This window comes from Somniosus microcephalus, chromosome 12, assembly GCF_052327205.1.
Source record: "Somniosus microcephalus isolate GS21.2 chromosome 12, FLI_Smic_1.0, whole genome shotgun sequence".
In the NCBI taxonomy this organism is placed as follows: domain Eukaryota; kingdom Metazoa; phylum Chordata; class Chondrichthyes; order Squaliformes; family Somniosidae; genus Somniosus; species Somniosus microcephalus.
This window is the reverse complement of record NC_140998.1, coordinates 162,508,587-162,530,647: the sequence shown is the minus strand read 5'-3', so window position 1 is coordinate 162,530,647 and position 22,061 is coordinate 162,508,587. Positions and strand designations below refer to the sequence as shown.

Genomic DNA, 22,061 nt, shown 5'->3' with positions numbered 1-22,061 from the left:
TAATTGTAACTGTAGGTATTGACATCGGCCCTTTAATTGTAACTGTAGGGTATCTGACATCGGCCTTTTAATTGTAACTGTAGGTATTGACATTGGCCCTTTAATTGTAACTGTAGGGTATCTGACATCGTCCCTTTAATTGTAACTGTAGGTATCTGACATCGGCCCTTTAATTGTAACTGTAGGGTATCTGTCATCGGTCCTTTAATTGTAACTGTAGGGTATCTGACATCGGCCCTTTAATTGTAACTGTAGGTATCTGACATCGGCCCTGTAATTGTAACTGTGGGGTATCTATCATCGGCCCTTTAATTGTAACTGTAGGGTATCTGACATCGGCCCTTTAATTGTAACTGTAGGGTATCTGACATCGGCCCTTTAATTGTAACTGTAGGTATCTGACATCGGCCCTTTAATTGTAACTGTAGGGTATCTATCATCGGCCCTTTAATTGTAACTGTAGGTATCTGACATCGGCCCTTTAATTGTAACTGTAGGTATCTGACATCGGCCCTTTAATTGTAACTGTAGGGTATCTGACATCGGCCCTTTAATTGTAACTGTAGGTATCTGACATCGGCCCTTTAATTGTAACTGTAGGTATCTGACATCGGCCCTTTAATTGTAACTGTAGTGTATCTGACATCGGCTCTTTAATTGTTACTGTAGGTATCTGACATCGGCCCTTTAATTGTAACTGTAGGGTATCTGACATCGGCCTTTTAATTGTAACTGTAGGTATTGACATCGGCCCTTTAATTGTAACTGTAGGTATCTGACATCGGCCCTTTAATTGTAACTGTAGGGTATCTGACATCGGCCCTTTAATTGTAACTGTAGGGTATCTGACATCGGCCTTTTAATTGTAACTGTAGGTATTGACATCGGCCCTTTAATTGTAACTGTAGGGTATCTGACATCGGCCCTTTAATTGTAACTGTAGGGTATCTGTCATCGGCCCTTTAATTGTAACTGTAGGGTATCTGACATTGGCCCTTTAATTGTAACTGTAGGTATCTGTCATAGGCCCTTTAATTGTAACTGTAGGGTATCTGACATCGGCCCTTTAATTGTAACTGTAGGTATTGACATCGGCCCTTTAATTGTAACCGTAGGGTATCTGACATCGGCCCTTTAATTGTAACTAGGTATCTGACATCGGCCCTTCAATTGTACCTGTAGGGTATCTGACACCGGCCCTTTAATTGTAACTGTAGGGTATCTGACATCAGCCCTTTAATTGTAACTGTAGGGTATCTGACATCGGCCCTTTAATTGTAACTGTAGGGTATCTGACATCGGCCCTTTAATTGTAACTGTAGGTATCTGACATCGGCCCTTTAATTGTAACTGTAGGTATTGACATCGGCCCTTTAATTGTAACTGTAGGTATTGACATCGGCCCTTTAATTGTAACTGTAGGTATTGACATCGGCCCTTTAATTGTAACTGTAGGGTATCTGACATCGGCCTTTTAATTGTAACTGTAGGTATTGACATCGGCCCTTTAATTGTAACTGTAGGGTATCTGACATCGGCCCTTTAATTGTAACTGTAGGATATCTGTCATCGGCCCTTTAATTGTAACTGTAGGGTATCTGACATTGGCCCTTTAATTGTAACTGTAGGTATCTGTCATAGGCCCTTTAATTGTAACTGTAGGGTATCTGACATCGGCCCTTTAATTGTAACTGTAGGTATTGACATCGGCCCTTTAATTGTAACCGTAGGGTATCTGACATCGGCCCTTTAATTGTAACTAGGTATCTGACATCGGCCCTTCAATTGTACCTGTAGGGTATCTGACACCGGCCCTTTAATTGTAACTGTAGGGTATCTGACATCAGCCCTTTAATTGTAACTGTAGGGTATCTGACATCAGCCCTTTAATTGTAACTGTAGGGTATCTGACATCAGCCCTTTAATTGTAACCGTAGGGTATCTGACATCGGCCCTTTAATTGTAACTAGGTATCTGACATCCGCCCTTCAATTGTACCTGTAGGGTATCTGACACCGGCCCTTTAATTGTAACTGTAGGGTATCTGACATCAGCCCTTTAATTGTAACTGTAGGGTATCTGACATCGGCCCTTTAATTGTAACTGTAGGGTATCTGACATCAGCCCTTTAATTGTAACTGTAGGGTATCTGACATCGGCCCTTTAATTGTAACTGTAGGGTATCTGACATCGGCCCTTTAATTGTAACTGTAGGGTATCTGACATCGGTCCTTTAATTGTAACTGTAGGGTATCTGACATCGGCCCTTTAATTGTAACTGTAGGTATCTGACATCGGCCCTTTAATTGTAACTGTAAGGTATCTGACATCAGCCCTTTAATTATAACTGTAGGGTATCTGACATCGGCCCTTTAATTGTAACTGTAGGTATCTGACATCAGCCCTTTAATTGTAACTGTAGGGTATCTGACATCGGCCGTTTAATTGTAACTGTAGGTATCTGACATCGGCCCTTTAATTGTAACTGTAGGGTATCTGACATCGGTCCTTTAATTGTAACTATAGGTATCTGACATCGGCCCTTCAGTTGTAACTGTAGGGTATCTGACATCAGCCCTTTAATTGTAACTGTAGGTATCTGACATCAGCCCTTTAATTGTAACTGTAGGTATCTGACATCGGCCCTTTAATTATAACTGCAGGGTATCTGACATCGGCCCTTTAATTGTAACTGTAGGTATCTGACATCGGCCCTTTAATTATAACTGTAGGTATCTGACATCGGCCCTTTAATTATAACTGTAGGTATCTGACATCGGCCCTTTAATTATAACTGTAGGGTATCTGACATCAGCCCTTTAATTGTAACTGTAGGGTATCTGACATCAGCCCTTTAATTGTAACTGTAGGGTATCTGACATCGGTCCTTTAATTGTAACTGTAGGGTATCTGACATCGGCCCTTTAATTGTAACTAGGTATCTGACATCGGCCCTTTAATTGTAACTGTACGTATCTGACATCGGCCTTTTAATTGTAACTGTAGGGTATCTGACATCGGCCCTTTAATTGTAACTGTAGGGTATCTGACATCGGCCCTTTAATTGTAACTGTAGGGTATCTGACATCGGCCTTTTAATTGTAACTGTAGGGTATCTGACATCGGCCCTTTAATTGTAACTGTAGGTATCTGACATCAGCCCTTTAATTGTAACTGTAGGTATCTGACATCGGCCCTTTAATTATAACTGCAGGGTATCTGACATCGGCCCTTTAATTGTAACTGTAGGTATCTGACATCGGCCCTTTAATTATAACTGTAGGTATCTGACATCGGCCCTTTAATTATAACTGTAGGTATCTGACATCGGCCCTTTAATTATAACTGTAGGGTATCTGACATCAGCCCTTTAATTGTAACTGTAGGGTATCTGACATCAGCCCTTTAATTGTAACTGTAGGGTATCTGACATCGGTCCTTTAATTGTAACTGTAGGGTATCTGACATCGGCCCTTTAATTGTAACTAGGTATCTGACATCGGCCCTTTAATTGTAACTGTACGTATCTGACATCGGCCTTTTAATTGTAACTGTAGGGTATCTGACATCGGCCCTTTAATTGTAACTGTAGGGTATCTGACATCGGCCCTTTAATTGTAACTGTAGGGTATCTGACATCGGCCTTTTAATTGTAACTGTAGGGTATCTGACATCGGCCCTTTAATTGTAACTGTAGGGTATCTGACATCGGCTCTTTAATTGTAACTGTAGGGTATCTGACATCGGCCCTTTAATTGTAACTGTAGGTATCTGACATCGGCCCTTTAATTGTAACTGTAGGGTATCTGACATCGGCCCTTTAATTGTAACTGTAGGTATCTGACATCGGCCCTTTAATTGTAACTGTAGGGTATCTGACATCGGCCCTTTAATTGTAACTGTAGGTATCTGACATCGGCCCTTTAATTGTAACTGTAGGGTATCTGACATCGGCCCTTTCATTGTAACTGTAGGGTATCTGACATCGGCCCTTTAATTATAACTGTAGGGTATCTGACATCGGCCCTTTAATTGTAACTGTAGGTATTGACATCGGCCCTTTAATTGTAACTGTAGGGTATCTGACATCGGCCTTTTAATTGTAACTGTAGGTATTGACATTGGCCCTTTAATTGTAACTGTAGGGTATCTGACATCGTCCCTTTAATTGTAACTGTAGGTATCTGACATCGGCCCTTTAATTGTAACTGTAGGGTATCTGTCATCGGTCCTTTAATTGTAACTGTAGGGTATCTGACATCGGCCCTTTAATTGTAACTGTAGGTATCTGACATCGGCCCTGTAATTGTAACTGTGGGGTATCTATCATCGGCCCTTTAATTGTAACTGTAGGGTATCTGACATCGGCCCTTTAATTGTAACTGTAGGGTATCTGACATCGGCCCTTTAATTGTAACTGTAGGTATCTGACATCGGCCCTTTAATTGTAACTGTAGGGTATCTATCATCGGCCCTTTAATTGTAACTGTAGGTATCTGACATCGGCCCTTTAATTGTAACTGTAGGTATCTGACATCGGCCCTTTAATTGTAACTGTAGGGTATCTGACATCGGCCCTTTAATTGTAACTGTAGGTATCTGACATCGGCCCTTTAATTGTAACTGTAGGTATCTGACATCGGCCCTTTAATTGTAACTGTAGTGTATCTGACATCGGCTCTTTAATTGTTACTGTAGGTATCTGACATCGGCCCTTTAATTGTAACTGTAGGGTATCTGACATCGGCCTTTTAATTGTAACTGTAGGTATTGACATCGGCCCTTTAATTGTAACTGTAGGTATCTGACATCGGCCCTTTAATTGTAACTGTAGGGTATCTGACATCGGCCCTTTAATTGTAACTGTAGGGTATCTGACATCGGCCTTTTAATTGTAACTGTAGGTATTGACATCGGCCCTTTAATTGTAACTGTAGGGTATCTGACATCGGCCCTTTAATTGTAACTGTAGGGTATCTGTCATCGGCCCTTTAATTGTAACTGTAGGGTATCTGACATTGGCCCTTTAATTGTAACTGTAGGTATCTGTCATAGGCCCTTTAATTGTAACTGTAGGGTATCTGACATCGGCCCTTTAATTGTAACTGTAGGTATTGACATCGGCCCTTTAATTGTAACCGTAGGGTATCTGACATCGGCCCTTTAATTGTAACTAGGTATCTGACATCGGCCCTTCAATTGTACCTGTAGGGTATCTGACACCGGCCCTTTAATTGTAACTGTAGGGTATCTGACATCAGCCCTTTAATTGTAACTGTAGGGTATCTGACATCGGCCCTTTAATTGTAACTGTAGGGTATCTGACATCGGCCCTTTAATTGTAACTGTAGGTATCTGACATCGGCCCTTTAATTGTAACTGTAGGTATTGACATCGGCCCTTTAATTGTAACTGTAGGTATTGACATCGGCCCTTTAATTGTAACTGTAGGTATTGACATCGGCCCTTTAATTGTAACTGTAGGGTATCTGACATCGGCCTTTTAATTGTAACTGTAGGTATTGACATCGGCCCTTTAATTGTAACTGTAGGGTATCTGACATCGGCCCTTTAATTGTAACTGTAGGATATCTGTCATCGGCCCTTTAATTGTAACTGTAGGGTATCTGACATTGGCCCTTTAATTGTAACTGTAGGTATCTGTCATAGGCCCTTTAATTGTAACTGTAGGGTATCTGACATCGGCCCTTTAATTGTAACTGTAGGTATTGACATCGGCCCTTTAATTGTAACCGTAGGGTATCTGACATCGGCCCTTTAATTGTAACTAGGTATCTGACATCGGCCCTTCAATTGTACCTGTAGGGTATCTGACACCGGCCCTTTAATTGTAACTGTAGGGTATCTGACATCAGCCCTTTAATTGTAACTGTAGGGTATCTGACATCAGCCCTTTAATTGTAACTGTAGGGTATCTGACATCAGCCCTTTAATTGTAACCGTAGGGTATCTGACATCGGCCCTTTAATTGTAACTAGGTATCTGACATCCGCCCTTCAATTGTACCTGTAGGGTATCTGACACCGGCCCTTTAATTGTAACTGTAGGGTATCTGACATCAGCCCTTTAATTGTAACTGTAGGGTATCTGACATCGGCCCTTTAATTGTAACTGTAGGGTATCTGACATCAGCCCTTTAATTGTAACTGTAGGGTATCTGACATCGGCCCTTTAATTGTAACTGTAGGGTATCTGACATCGGCCCTTTAATTGTAACTGTAGGGTATCTGACATCGGTCCTTTAATTGTAACTGTAGGGTATCTGACATCGGCCCTTTAATTGTAACTGTAGGTATCTGACATCGGCCCTTTAATTGTAACTGTAAGGTATCTGACATCAGCCCTTTAATTATAACTGTAGGGTATCTGACATCGGCCCTTTAATTGTAACTGTAGGTATCTGACATCAGCCCTTTAATTGTAACTGTAGGGTATCTGACATCGGCCGTTTAATTGTAACTGTAGGTATCTGACATCGGCCCTTTAATTGTAACTGTAGGGTATCTGACATCGGTCCTTTAATTGTAACTATAGGTATCTGACATCGGCCCTTCAGTTGTAACTGTAGGGTATCTGACATCAGCCCTTTAATTGTAACTGTAGGTATCTGACATCAGCCCTTTAATTGTAACTGTAGGTATCTGACATCGGCCCTTTAATTATAACTGCAGGGTATCTGACATCGGCCCTTTAATTGTAACTGTAGGTATCTGACATCGGCCCTTTAATTATAACTGTAGGTATCTGACATCGGCCCTTTAATTATAACTGTAGGTATCTGACATCGGCCCTTTAATTATAACTGTAGGGTATCTGACATCAGCCCTTTAATTGTAACTGTAGGGTATCTGACATCAGCCCTTTAATTGTAACTGTAGGGTATCTGACATCGGTCCTTTAATTGTAACTGTAGGGTATCTGACATCGGCCCTTTAATTGTAACTAGGTATCTGACATCGGCCCTTTAATTGTAACTGTACGTATCTGACATCGGCCTTTTAATTGTAACTGTAGGGTATCTGACATCGGCCCTTTAATTGTAACTGTAGGGTATCTGACATCGGCCCTTTAATTGTAACTGTAGGGTATCTGACATCGGCCTTTTAATTGTAACTGTAGGGTATCTGACATCGGCCCTTTAATTGTAACTGTAGGTATCTGACATCAGCCCTTTAATTGTAACTGTAGGTATCTGACATCGGCCCTTTAATTATAACTGCAGGGTATCTGACATCGGCCCTTTAATTGTAACTGTAGGTATCTGACATCGGCCCTTTAATTATAACTGTAGGTATCTGACATCGGCCCTTTAATTATAACTGTAGGTATCTGACATCGGCCCTTTAATTATAACTGTAGGGTATCTGACATCAGCCCTTTAATTGTAACTGTAGGGTATCTGACATCAGCCCTTTAATTGTAACTGTAGGGTATCTGACATCGGTCCTTTAATTGTAACTGTAGGGTATCTGACATCGGCCCTTTAATTGTAACTAGGTATCTGACATCGGCCCTTTAATTGTAACTGTACGTATCTGACATCGGCCTTTTAATTGTAACTGTAGGGTATCTGACATCGGCCCTTTAATTGTAACTGTAGGGTATCTGACATCGGCCCTTTAATTGTAACTGTAGGGTATCTGACATCGGCCTTTTAATTGTAACTGTAGGGTATCTGACATCGGCCCTTTAATTGTAACTGTAGGGTATCTGACATCGGCTCTTTAATTGTAACTGTAGGGTATCTGACATCGGCCCTTTAATTGTAACTGTAGGTATCTGACATCGGCCCTTTAATTGTAACTGTAGGGTATCTGACATCGGCCCTTTAATTGTAACTGTAGGTATCTGACATCGGCCCTTTAATTGTAACTGTAGGGTATCTGACATCGGCCCTTTAATTGTAACTGTAGGTATCTGACATCGGCCCTTTAATTGTAACTGTAGGGTATCTGACATCGGCCCTTTCATTGTAACTGTAGGGTATCTGACATCGGCCCTTTAATTATAACTGTAGGGTATCTGACATCGGCCCTTTAATTGTAACCGTAGGGTATCTGACATCGGCCCTTTAATTGTAACTGTAGGGTATCTGACATCGGCCCTTTCATTGTAACTGTAGGGTATCTGATAGCTCTTCCCACATTGCAATGAGGTTTTGTTCACCACACAATCACATGCGTGCATATTGTGGTTTGTTTTGAAGAGTAGGGAGATGCTTCACAGATGATGACAAAGTAGCAAGTTATCTTGCAACCTCACTTCCTTACAGTACTGCAGAAACATTCAGTGTTGATATGTGCTGAATTTCTGATTAAAAATAAGTACATTGCGTAGATTGGGCATTTCCTCTTTAAAAGCTCCCCTGATTAGGCCTTTGTTGTAACCTATCAGCGCTATGTTGTCTCCTCCAGTTGGGAAGCCAGGACGATCAGCCTCTAAACCACTGACTAGTGGTTGCTGACAACTGTTCCACTCTGCATGGTGATCAAGGCCATGTTGATATGGAAGCCCAGCCTAGAGTCAGAATTTTGCATATTGGGCTAAATTGACCCTGAATGACTATTCATTCAAACTCCACATTTTTCAAATAAGAATTTATCCCCTATTTTACCCCCACTTCTGCTGTCCTGAAGATGTTGACTCTCGTTGGGCAGGATCACTGCCTTCTAATACCTTGTCAAAGAGGTCGTTCTTCACGCTTGAGCTTTGAAAGTGAAGCATTAGCAGCCTATTCAACTGCGAACAGTGGGGAAGGCATCACTGCCAATTCAGATTTGGTCCTCACCCAATGTCAACTCAGTCAACTTTTTTAGAAAAATCTACCAGATAGTGAGCAGGAGTGGGAAACACAGTTGACTCCACTTCCCCCCCCAACCTAGTGTAAGGGGTTTTAGATCGCAGAGGTTTCTCTCTCTAGAGGCCTCTCTCTCTTGCACAGTAATACCTTGAGTGGTTCGACCCACTCGCCCCTTAGATTCTATACTCTGGACTTTGGGGCAGGAACTACAATGTAGAGAAAACTCTTGTAGACCAAGTTTGATGAATATTCACAAATCTTTGAAGGTGGCAGGGCAAATTGAGATGGCGGATAAGAAAGTGTATGGAATACTTGGCTTTGTAAACAAGGGCATTGAATACAAATAAAGGAAGTTATGCTAAACCTTTACAAATCACTGGTTCAGCCTCAGCTGGAGTATTGTGTTCAATTCTGGGCACCACTTTAGGAAGGATGTCAAGGCCCTGGAGAGGGTACAGCTGAGGTTTACCAGGATGATACCAGGGATGAGGGGCTTCAGTTATGTGGAGAGATTGGAGAAGCTAGGACTGTTCTTATAGCAGAGAAGGTTAAGGGGAGACCTAATGGAGGTATTCAAAATTATGAGGGGTTTTGATAGAGCAAGTAGGGAGGAACTGTTTCTTCTGACAAGTGGGTCGGTAACCAGAGGCCATAGATTTAAAATAATAGGCAATACATCTAGAGGAAAAATGAGGAAAAATTTCTTCACACAGAGGGTTAAGATCTGGAACCCACTACCTGAAAGGGTGGTGGAATCAGATTCCATAGCAACTTTCAAAAGGCAATTGGACATGTACTTGAAGATGACTAATTTACATGGTTATGAGGAAAAAGCTGGGGTGTTGGACTAAATTGGACAGCTCTTTCAAAGAGGTGGCACAGGCGCGACAGGTGGAATAGCCTCCTTCTGTGCTGTAAGATTCTATGGGGTCGATTTTAACTGAGCCGTGAGGCCGGCTTTGAGGCGTGCGGGGGGTTAAAATTGTTAAAACTGGCGGGCGGGACCCCCCCGGCCTGGTTCCCGTCCCCGAGCCATTTTAACCCAGGCGTGTCTGATGGTCCCGAATCAGTCCCGCCTCCAACAGGCGGGACTGGTTTTTAAGGCCCTTAATCAGCAATAATTGGCCTTTATAATGCCATTTTAACAGGCCCTTGCATTTTTAACTCTTTTCCTACGTAAAACACACCTGGTGGTGATCACGCCTGTGAAACCTGGCATGAGCACTATTGGCTTGCTGACTATCAACTGCAGGTCAACCATTAAAGAGGAGATTTGATCAGTCATCATTTGCAGGTGGCAGGACTTTGTTGTTTCAGGCCTGGGCAACTTTTACCAGGCTTAACCACACCTGTGGAAGGTTGGAGCCTCACACACATCTCCAGTGTGAACTCCTGGGAAACCCCTCTCGCCACCCTCACTTAGCGCTTCCTCAGCGGAGGCATATGCCAGAAGCATGGGAGCCATTTTTCTCCTTCCCATCTGGGCATTAGAGGAGCTCGAGCACCAGGCGCGGCAGCAGCAGAACCAGGAACAACACCAGCAACAGCAGCAGGAGCGACAGGCTGCTGCTCACCCACCTGAGGCAGCACAGGCCAGAAGGGGCCAGCGCATGGAAGCCCGTCGGCGCAGGAGATACCCCCCAAACAGGGTCTACAGACACAGGGTCAGCTACCTCAACATGACTGAGCAGCAGTGCCAAAGGCGGCTCCAACTTTCGCGACAGGTAGTGACTGACATCTGCGCAATGATACAGCAAGACCTGCTGCCCAGAGGACCAGGTGGACACTCCTTACCAGTGGCCATCAAAGTCACCACCGCACTCAACTTTTTTGCCTCAGGCTCATTCCAGGGATCATCAGCAGACATCAGCGGCATCTCCCAGTCGGTCGCACACACTTGCATCACGCAGGTAACCGATGCCCTCTTTGCCCTCGCGCACAATTACATCCATTTCACCAGGGATCACGCAAATGTGACGGCGCGAGTGGTTGGATTAGCTCATCTGGCAGACTTTCCAAGGGCGCAGGGCGTCATTGACTGCACACATGTGGCCCTTAGGGCACCCCATCGCAATCCAGGTATTTTTGTCAACCGCAAGGGCTTCCACTCCCTTAACGTTCAGCTGGTGTATGACCACAAGAAGGAGATTCTGCATGTTTGTGCCAAGTACTCTGGCAGTTGCCATGACTCCTTCATACTGCGCCAGTCTAGTGTGCCTCCGCTATTCAGCCCGCCAGACCAACTTCATGGATGGCTACTTGGAGACAAGGGCTATCCCCTGAGGACTTGCCTAATAATGCCGTTGAGGAGGCCAGCCAACGAAGCTGAGGAGCGCTACAACTCCAGCCACATTTCCCCCAGATCCATAATCGAGCAAACCATCGGCTTGCTGAAGATGCGCTTCAGAAGCCTGGATAGATCAGGTGGAGCCCTACAGTACTCAGCAGCCAGGGTCTCCAGAATCGTCGTGGTCTGCTGTGCACTCCACAACATGGCACAGCATCGTGGCTTGCAGATTCCTGAGGACCAAGTGGCTCCTCACATACCCTCCTCAGATGATGATAATGAGGAGGAGGAGGAGGGCGAAAACGAGCATCCTGCAGAGGCCCATCAACCAGCGGCAGCATTACGCGAAAACATTGCTGCCCCGGATGCAAGGAACGCACTCCTCCTGGCCAGATTTGCTTAGCCTAGTAAATCAAACTCTTTTGCCTCGCAGCTTCTTAATGAGCCTCGACAATGGCCAAACCCTGTGGATTCCTAGCTATTTGACCAGCATCCTGACAACTGCAAGCAATCCTAAGCCCTCAATGTGAAAGCCCCATTCGCGAAATGACACACGCCAGAACTGCAACAGTTGCCATCAGAATTTTTATGCACAAGAACCAACTGATGGCATTTTTACAATATACACAAAATTTCACCCAAGTGACTACCCTTGTGACTACTTATGCTTTATTTTCCTCTTAGCGTGCCCCTACGTAGTGGTTCCCCTGTGGCTTCAGCAGATGTGGAGGCCCCTTGCTCACTTTCTTGCTGCTCCTGTCTCAACACCTTTGGCGGGCGTCCTCTGGGGTGGCGAGCCTGTGAGGGCTCGTCAGCAGTCTGCTGCTCCTGCGGCTGTGCAGGGGTTGAGACGTCTATCTCACTTGGGTGTGGACTCCGGCGGGGCTCTGACCGACGGCTCTGCAGTGGCATGGAAGTGTGAGCGCTAGGAGAGGAACCCCACTTCCTCGAGGCCTGCCACCAACCTCCCTCTCATGGGTCAGCTCTCCTTCCGCGCCTGCAAGTGGCTTGAGAGCACCTTGCTGCACATCAGGGGTGCCATGGGGACCCGTAGCTGCAATGGCAGTCCTACTCAGAAGGACTTCCATGAAGGTCTGGTTTCTCTGTTCAATAGATGCCCATCGCTCCTCAAGAGATGTCACTTTATTCTGAACACTCATCATGTTTTCCATACCCTGGCGACTAACCTCCTCCATGGACGTAGCCCTCCTCTACCGTAGCCAGCCTTACCACGGAGGCAGCAATCATTTCCACGTAGGTAGCCATCCTTTCTGTGTTGATGCGTTCATGTGCTACTGACTCCACAAAGGCTCTGCTCATGTTCGCTATGGACTCCTCCATTCGCTCCACACTCGCAGCGATCCTGGAGACAAAACCTGCCAGAGACTCCTGCATCTGTGCATGGAGTTCCATCACCTCTGATCTTATGGATGGACCCAGAGGCAGAGGGTCGACATGCAGTTGAGTTAAGCTGGCAGAGTCCTGCGCCCTCCGACGAGGACTCTCCACTGCTGTCCCTGTCTCCACAATCTGCTGATGCTCACTTGTGAGCTGTGATACACCAGGTGACAACACTACTCTATGTTGCGAAGGTCCCCCCGAGGTGTGAGTGTCTGCGCTGGTGCTGGGTGCGCTTATTTCTGCTGATGCTGTGCCCTCAGAGGTTGCAGATTCCTCTGAGGAGTCTGGAATCTCAGGCTCTTCCTCCTGCACAGTGGGGACGGGGGCACTCGATGGCCCTGTGGGGGAGTCAAGGAAAAAGTTAGAGTTGTGATGCCAAGGTTACATGCACATTGCATTTTGCAGATGATCATAAGTCCATATGATGTAACTTCAGAATCATCATCAGCGACTCATGCAATGTCAATGAGAGAGATGGAAAACTATTCTGTCACCAGCTTGCGGGGATGCACCTGTCTGTCCTTCCCCAACTTCCGCATCTGTATCAGCCCCGACAATCTCCAGGACGGCTTCCTCCCAGGGGGTGAGCTGGGCTAATGAGGGTGGCCCTCCTTCTGTCCTGGCTCGCGCTCTCCTACATAAGAACATAAGAAATAGGAGCAGGAGTAGGCCAATCGGCCCCTCGAGCCTGCTCCGCCATTCAATAAGATCATGGCTGATCTGATCCTAACCGCCAATCCACTATCACAGAACCATCTCCTGAATTTAACAGAATTAGACACACGAAATAGGAGCAGGATCAGGCTACACGGCCCCTGGGCCCGCTCCGCTACCCACAGGGCCATGACCGATCCGAACCTAGATGCATGTCCAAATTCCTGCCCGCTCCCCATAACCCTTAATTCCCTTTACTTCTAGGAAACTGTCTATTTCTGTTTTAAATTTATGTAATGATGTAGCTTCTACAGCTTTTTGGGGTAGCATATTCCATGGACCTACCACCCTCTGAGTGAAGTAGTTCCTCCTCATCTCAGTCTTGAAAGAGCAGCCCCTTATTCTAAGACTGTGCCCCCTAGTTCTAGTTTCACCCATCATCGGGAACATCCTCCCCGCATCCACCCGATCCAACCCCTTCACAATCTTATATGTTTCAATAAGATCGCCTCTCATTCTTCTGAACTCCAATGAGTAGAGTCCCAATCTACTCAACCTCTCCTCATATGTCCATCCCCTCATCCCCGGGATTAACCGAGTGAACCTTCTTTGTACTGACTCGAGAGCAAGTATGTCTTTTCTTAAGTATGGACACCAAAACTGTATGCAGTGTTCCAGGTGCGGTCTCACCAATACCTTGTACAACTGAAGCAATACTTCCCTATTTTTATATTCTATCCCCCTAGCAATGAAAGCCAACATTCCATTGGCCTTCTTAATCACTTGCTGCACCTGCATACTAACCTTTTGAGTTTCGTGCACCAGGACCCCCAGATCCCTTTGTACTTCAGTACTTTCCAGTTTCTTGCCATTAAGATAATAACTTGCTCTACGATTTTTCCTGCCAAAGTGCATAACCTCACACTTTCCAGCATTGTATTCCATCTGCCAAATCTCTGCCCACTTACTTAGCCTGTCTATGTCCCCTTGCAGGTTTTTTATGTCCTCCTCACTCACTACTTTCCCTCCCATCTTAGTATCATCTGCAAACTTTGATATGTTACACTCGGTCCCCTCCTCCAAATCGTTAATATAGATTGTAAAGAGTTGGGGACCCAGCACTGACCCCTGCAGAACACCACTAGTTACTGATTGCCAGTCTGAGAATGAACCATTTATCCCAACTCTCTGCCTTCTGTTAGATAGCCAATCCTCTATCCATGCCAGAATATTACCCCCAATCCTGTGATTTTTTATCTTAAGCAATAATCTTCTGTGTGGCACCTTGTCAAATGCCTTTTGGAAGTCTAAATACACTACGTCCACTGGTTCCCCTTTATCCACCCTATATATTACTTCCTCAAAGAACTCCAGCAAATTTGTCAAACATGACTTCCCCTTCATAAAACCATGCTGACTTTGTCCTATTAAATTATGATTATCCAAATGTCCTGTTACTGTCTCCTTAATAATGGACTCCAATATTTTACCTACCACAGATGTTAGGCTAACCGGTCTATAGTTTCCAGCCTTCTGTCTACTACCCTTTTTAAATAAGGGTGTTACATTAGCAGTTTTCCAATCTGCTGGGACCTTTGCTGAGTCCAGGGAGTTTTGGAAAATTATTACCAATGCATCCACAATCCCTACCGCCACTTCCCTCAAGACCCTAGGATGTAAGCCATCATGTCCAGGTGATTTATCCACCTTGAGTCCCATTATTTTACCGAGTACCACTTCCTTAGTGATTTTGATCGTGTTTAGCTCCTGCCCCCCTTTAGCCCCCTGTTTGTCCAGTGTTGGGATATTCTTAGTGTCTTCTACTGTAAAGACTGATACAAAATATTCATTCAGTGTTTTTGCCATCTCCATATTTCCCACCATTAATTTCCCGGTCTCATCCTCTAAGGGACCAACATTTACTTTAGCCACCCTTTTTCTTTTTATATAACTATAAGAACTCTTACTATCTGTTTTTATATTTTTTGCTAATTTACTTTCATAATCTATCTTCCCTTTCTTAATCAATCTTTTTGTTATTTTTTGCTGTCTTTTAAAGTTTTCCCAATCCTCTATCCTCCCATTAGATTTGGCTACCTTATATGCCCTTGTTTTTAGTCGAATACTATCCTTAATTTCTTTACTTAGCCACGGATGGCTGTCTTTTCTTTTACACCCTTTTCTTCTCAGTGGAATATATTTTTTTTGGAAGTTGTAAAATAACTCCTTAAATGTACACCACTGATCATGTATCATCTTACCCTTTAATCTATTTTCCCAATCCACTCTACTCAATTCCGCTCTCATACCTTCATAGTCTCCTTTATTCAAGCTTAGCACGCTTGTTTGAGATCCAACCTTCTCACCCTCTAATTGAATATGGAATTCAACCATGTTATGGTCACTCATTCCAAGGGGATCCTTTACTAGGACATTTTTAATTAATCCTGTCTCGTTACACAGGACCAGATCTAAGGTTGCTTGCCCCCTGGTCGGTTCAGTTACATACTGCTCAAGAAACCCATCTCTAATACACTCAATGAACTCATCCTCAAGGCAGCCCTGCCCACTTTGATTTGTCCAATTAATATGATAGTTAAAATCCCCCACAATTATAGATGTTCCCTTATTACAAGCCTCAACTATTTCCTGATTGATACTCCGTCCAACAGAGTTGCCACTGTTCGGAGGCCTATAGACTACGCCCACTAGTGTTTTTTTCCCCTTATTATTCCTTACCTCCACCCAAACTGTTTCATTATCCTGATCTTTTGACCCAATATCATTTCTCTGTATTACAGTGATTCCTTCCTTTATTAACATAGCCACCCCACCTCCCCTTCCTTCCTGCCTGTCCTTCCTGATCGTTAAATAACCTGGTATGTTTAATTCCCAGGCATTGTCACCCTGCAGCCATGTTTCTGTAATGGCCACAAGATCCTGGTGTGAGCTCTCTTCTCCTGCAATGAGGGAGACAAGTGGAGGTTGCGTGAGAATGAAGGAGTGAGTGTAGAGATTGCATAGCATAGATACTTAGAAGGAGACAAAGATGGAGTGAGGTTGCAAGACCAAGGGCCCTCCCTGTGTGTTGTCAGTTGTGTTCAAAGCATCAGAGTGAGAGGGAGTGTGAGGGCTGCATGGTCGAATAGTTAGGTGAATGTGAGCATAGAGAGAGAGGGCATGGCTAAGGGTGCATGGATGTGAGTGTCAAGTGGGATGTGGAGGAAAGGATTGCTAAAGCTGAGTGCTGATGAGGAAAGCAGTGGGGATCAGATTGAGGGTGATGGAAACTTCATACTTTTCCAGTGCGATGAAGGTCATGAAATCTTTTCCTGCACTGCATCCAGGTGCGCCGTGTGAGCTCCAAGGAGTTGACTTCCCCAGCCACCTGTAGCCACACAGCCTTGGTCTGACTGTGAGGCCACTTCCTCCCTGAAGAAGGGAACAGGACCTCCCTGTGGGCCCTAGCCCCATCCAACAATGCCTGCAGTGATGCCTCATCAAACTTAGGCGCAGGGGAAAGCTTGGAAGCCTGCAGAGGAAGCAAGGCTTGCTGTGGGCCTTAAATGCAGCAGCAATGATGACGTCATCGGAGGGGACTTGCAGTCATGAAAAACCCATTTGCAAAGGCTTCCCACACGTTGGAAATCAATTGGCCAATTGAGTTAAAATCGACCCCTATGATTCTATTCTATCATTCGGAATTGAGCCTGGATCCTTCAAGCCCTTAGCCTCGATTCCACACTGGACATTGTGCTTATTAATTGAACCATCAGGGTTGGGGTAGGTAAACACAATTCTAATAATGGCAATCTAATGCAGCACCATAGAGTTACCATGGTACTGTACTGAGCTAATCTTTTCCTTGTACAGCGAATAGCTCTGTCATTACTGAAGTAATTGGGCCTTTCTGTATTGTGTTCTGAGTTGCTGTATTTTTCCCATGTGCTTTGTCACAGACTGTAGGGTGTGAAATGCTGCTTATGATGTCCCCACACTGAGTTTGCTGATTCTGCCAGTCCAGCTGGGAGAGGTGGCAGACACATCTGAAGTGTTTGCCACTGGAAGGAAGCAAGAATCAGGCTGCACCCCACACTTGCAAACACACAACTATGGAACAGCATTGGCTGAGGGCCAAGAAGTAGTTTGCTGGCTGGTTTCTCAGCTGGAGATTAGAAAAAATGCAAGGGAGGAAACTCACAAAGAGAGCTCAAGAAAATGCATTTTATGCATAGGAAAAGGAAACATGTTAAAACATTTTGTGCCATGTTCAGTAAGCTGATCCCAGGTGAAACACAAGGTAGCACTACAATTGGGTTTTGCACCCATGGGCAAGTGAGGAGAAAAATTAGCCAGGGCTTCTGCTCTTGATCAAAGGCCATTGGAAAATACATGTATGTGGAGGTCAAATGAGACCAAGATTAGACCATGGTTGAGTACCCTATCTAGACAGCAAGTGTCAGCAGGCTATTCAGTCATCCTTGCATAAATAGCCTGCAGCCTCTGGCTCGGCTCACACACAAAGAGATTGGCCTTTAGGGTTAGGTACAGTCACACCGTTGATGTGCATGAAATAATATTTTGGCATCCGTCAGTGCTAACACTGAGTTACACATACGCATTGCTTTTAACATAGTGAAAGATCCCAAGACGTTTCACAAGAGGTGGGAAAATTCAAACACCAAGCAGAAATTGGGAGAAGAATTGGGGAGGTGACAAAGTTGAGGTTAATTAGATTCAAATTCAAATTCAAATCGCTTTATTGGCATGATAAGGTACATCTTATGTTGCCAAAGCATCAAAATACATTTATGGTTGAACACATAAACGCAGTTCTATTCATGCAGTGTATAAACAGGTATATCCCTGAGTGTATAAATATACATTCGCCTTGTTTATATATACTCTTTTCTTAGTTTACTGGTTGTCCCTCTGTTCATGGCAAGCTGTAACATAGTGTGCCGCCAGTGTTACACAGCTTCTCTCCTCCCCCAGTAGGAATGGGAGTTTTTGGTTGTCATTCAGATTTCTGAATTCAGGGCATATTTGTGAGAATTTTTGGTAGAAATTCTCCCTGATGCCCTGATATTTTCCACAGGCTGTGAGGAAGTGCATCTCTGTCTCCACTACTCCCTGACTGCAGTGAGAGCATATCCTGTCTTCTCTTGGCAGCCTGGTCTGCCTGTGTCTGCCTTTTTCGATCGCTAGGCTATGTTCGCTAAGTCTGTACCTTGTCAAGGTTCTTCTCAGTTTGTTATCCTTTACCATGGTCAGGTAATCAGCTATGTTGTATTGTCTGTTTAGGGCCAAGTAGCAATTGAGTTTGCTTTGGGTTTTTGTTGTTTCTGCCCAATATGTCAGATATTTCTCCTTTTGCTTAGCGACGATTGTGTTGGGTCGAATTCTTTGTGCTACCCTGTCACTGTTTGAATTAGATGGGTTTTGAGAGCCTTTTGAAGGTGGGGAAAGATACAAAAAGGTGGAAGAGAGTTTCAGAAAGCAGGACCCTGGGACCTTTCAGTATATGGGTGGCATTAGTGTTTCTGTACCTTGATGGTTGTCCTCCAAATAGGGGAGTGGAGGAAAGCACAATAATCCAGACTCGGCAGAACGGAGGATGCAAGCTGGGACTTTGGGCTAGACGGGGATGTAGAGGTATGGTAGAATGGGGCCATGGAGGGATTTGTAGACAAGGCCAAGAATTTTAAGGATGATGAGTGCCAGTAGAAGTGAGCAAGGACATGGATGATATCTGAGCAGGACTTATTGCAAGATATGATATGGGCAGCGGAGTTCTGGGTGAGTTGGTGTAGGGTGGAGCTTGGGTGGTTGGCGAGGAGAATTCTGGAGAAATCAAGCCTAGAGGTGACAAAGGCACAGATCAGGTTTCAGTGGCAGTGGGGCTGAGGCCGGACCAAAAGGCGGGCACTGTTACGGAGGTGAAAATTGACAGTCTTGATAATGGACTGAATATAGGGTCTAAGGCTCAGCTCAGGATTGAACGGGGCATCGAGGCTGTGAACTGTTGGTTTTAGTTTGGAGCGGAAAATGGAGCCAGGCAAGGGTGTGAAAAACATAGCTTCAGTCTTGCCGATAGAAGAAATTCTGGATCATTCATAGCTTGATAGCAGAAAGACAGTCAGACAATATGGCAGCAGTCATGGAGTTTGGGTGGTGGTGGGGAGATAAAACATGGAAACTGACGCATGCCTTATGGATGTTGACTCCAAGAGACAGCAGGCATATAAGGAATAGGATGCAACAGAGATGGACCCTTGTGGCGTACTCAGATGACAGGAGAAGCTACTGCAGGAAATGTGTAGGATACATTGGGACAGGGAAGATTAGAATTACAACAGGGCAGTGCCATGGAAGTGGACTACAGAGCAAGGCAGTGGAGAAGGATGGAATGGTGGGCTGTATCAAAGGCTCCCGAGAAGCCTAGGAAGGATAATACATTGCCTTTGTATTCATGCTGGATATAGTTAGTGCCTTTCACCATGGTGACCTTGGTGCTGTGTGTGAGACAGAAGCTGGACTGAAGGGATTTGACCAGGAAGTAATGGAAAAGGTCTGCCCATTTGAGGACCCTTGAAAGGAAAGAGAGCCTAGAAATGGGTGATGGCTGGAGATGACTGAGAGGTCAACCATGAGGGTTTTAAAAAGGTTTGTGACAGTTGCATTGATGGTGGGAGGGGTGGAGCAGAAATGGCAGTTGACAATGAAAGCAAGCTTTGGGCTAAGGAGACAGCAACAGCAGGGTAAGAGAAAAGTTGAGGAAGCAAAGGGTAGTATCTCATGGAGACAAATCTAATAAGGGCTTGTGGAATAGCGATAGAGGAAAATGGATACATTTCTGGGGTTGTGGGGAGCGGGGTGCTGTGGTCGGATGGTTTGGCGCTCTGTCTTCTGGAAAGAAAGGAAGAATTTTTCTTAAAAGAGAGCTACTTTTAAAAGAACATTGACATGTGTAGGGGTTGTTGGTTGGGTGGTCGGTTTGGCCCGGGCCTGACCCAGTGGACGTTTTCGAGGCGTCCCCACACTCCCACTCAGTTCTGACACTGGGATCCTACCAGGCAGCTGATGCGCAGAATAACAAGCTCGAGACAGACAAGCAGTGAAAGGTTAAAATAATAACGGTTTTATTGAGAGAAAAATAAAACAAAACAAGCAAGCAGAGAAATTAATTGGTTCAATGATACTAAACCAAGGCTACAGCTCTATACACTTTAAAAAGAAAAAAAAAGAATACTATATATTCAAAACAGAGGGCACGTGAGTGCGGGAAGGAGTACGACACATCGAGGGGTATCACACATTAACACTCCCCTTAGCCTTATCCCCACCTCCTACACCATCCCTAACCTAGGTTGAACTAAAAGGGGGTCAGACTCTCATGCTCACCCAACGCATTGGAACAAAGGCCTCTAGGTTGTCCTGGGACTGCAGCTTTAGTTGGTCTGGCCTGGTAAAATTCAGTGTGCACTGGCCACACACTCTCCCGTCAGTCAGGTAGTGGATCTTCCTCCTTGGCTGGGCGAAAAGGCTTCCCTCCTGGGTTGGGCTGCGCCGTTTAGCGAGGCCCGCTCTGGGCTCCGGTCCGTACCGGGATGGTGCACTCCGTCCCGTGTCTTCCTGGTTCCACTCTGAATCCCTGCCTGAGGTGGTGGGCACGGGGGCGGGGGGAACAGTCAGGTTTAAATCGGGAGGCAGTACGGACCGGGAGCTTCGCCTGCTTACCAAAGCATGGGCCTGCTGCGCATAGCCTTCCCCGTCTTGGAGACTGCTTCTCCCAGTAGAGTCCTCGAAGTTTCCCTTTTGCAGCGAAGTCCCAGGATGAAATCGAAGTGAAGTGTAGAAGCTGTCTCTCCCGAAGTGTGTTCCAAGTCGAAGTGTGTCGAACTGCTCTTTCTGTCTGCTTACTAAAAACAGTTATACTCTCTCGATCTGCCTTGCCTCCCCCAGATCGAGAGGTGTCCCAGGTTACTTCGTTAACTGTAAATGGCTGCAAAACGGCCGATTTCCTACTAACGGCCTTATCACCGGCCCTCATTGTTTTTGGTTTCAGTCACACAATGGTGTCTCTGGTGCCTAGTCCTCTAAAACGGTTTCTGATATGATTGGATCTGTTAGGATGGGCCTGATGATGGTTTTAACTAGCTTAACCCTGATTGCAGTGCAACCAGGTTCATTGTTCTTGCTATTACATATTCAATTCCATGTCTGGCCTGGAATCCACATAGGGACTGTGGAATTCCAGGCCCTGTCTCCAGTCTTGTTGCTGGGGAGAAAAATGATTCGCTTCCAGCAGCTTTCTGGTCACGTGTCCCAGAACTCCATTTTGTACGTTTAAAAAGTGGCCAACTTTGGTTGATTCGGAAAGCAGGCGAGGTGGGGGAATTTTGCAAACTCCTTACACATGGAGGCTTTTTAAAAAGTCTGAATTTCTTTACAATATTTTTCTTTTATTAACAGGCCCTACATCTGTTGGATTGGATTTCTCACTGCATGGGTTTGAGCATGTTTATGGAATTCCAGAGCACACAGAGAGTCTGCGGCTGAAAACTACAAGGTATGAGCTGCCACAGTCGAGGGGAGTAACCTGCGAATCGTGTAACGTCAGCAACTGCCCATGAAGCAGATTCTCCCAGACCCGTGACCATGGTGGTCTGCAGGATCTCCTTTGGTTCAATCTGGAATGAAATAATTAAAAACAGTCAGGACTAACTTGACAGCTTTTGTCTGGTCAAGGGGAGTGTTTCTGGAATTGGGATTCAATAGACCCCCAAAAATCAATACAGTACTTTGGGATAGTGATTGATTTGCCTCTAGGCAGAGAGCGGGGCTATGGATGCCACTCAGCAACTCGCTGGTTGAGTTGCTTTCCAACTTCCTTTG

At 45.0% G+C, this 22,061-nt stretch overlaps 1 protein-coding gene across 1 annotated transcript in view; it reads left to right on the top strand.

The window, feature by feature from the left end:
- LOC147109667 (neutral alpha-glucosidase C-like) overlaps positions 1-22,061 on the top strand; it is a 205,396-nt gene that overhangs the window by 73,392 nt on the left and 109,943 nt on the right. The window contains exon 8 of the mRNA XM_086002347.1: positions 21,639-21,735. Within this exon, the coding sequence (XP_085858473.1) occupies positions 21,639-21,735 (97 nt within the window). The remainder of the gene's footprint in view (positions 1-21,638; positions 21,736-22,061) is intronic.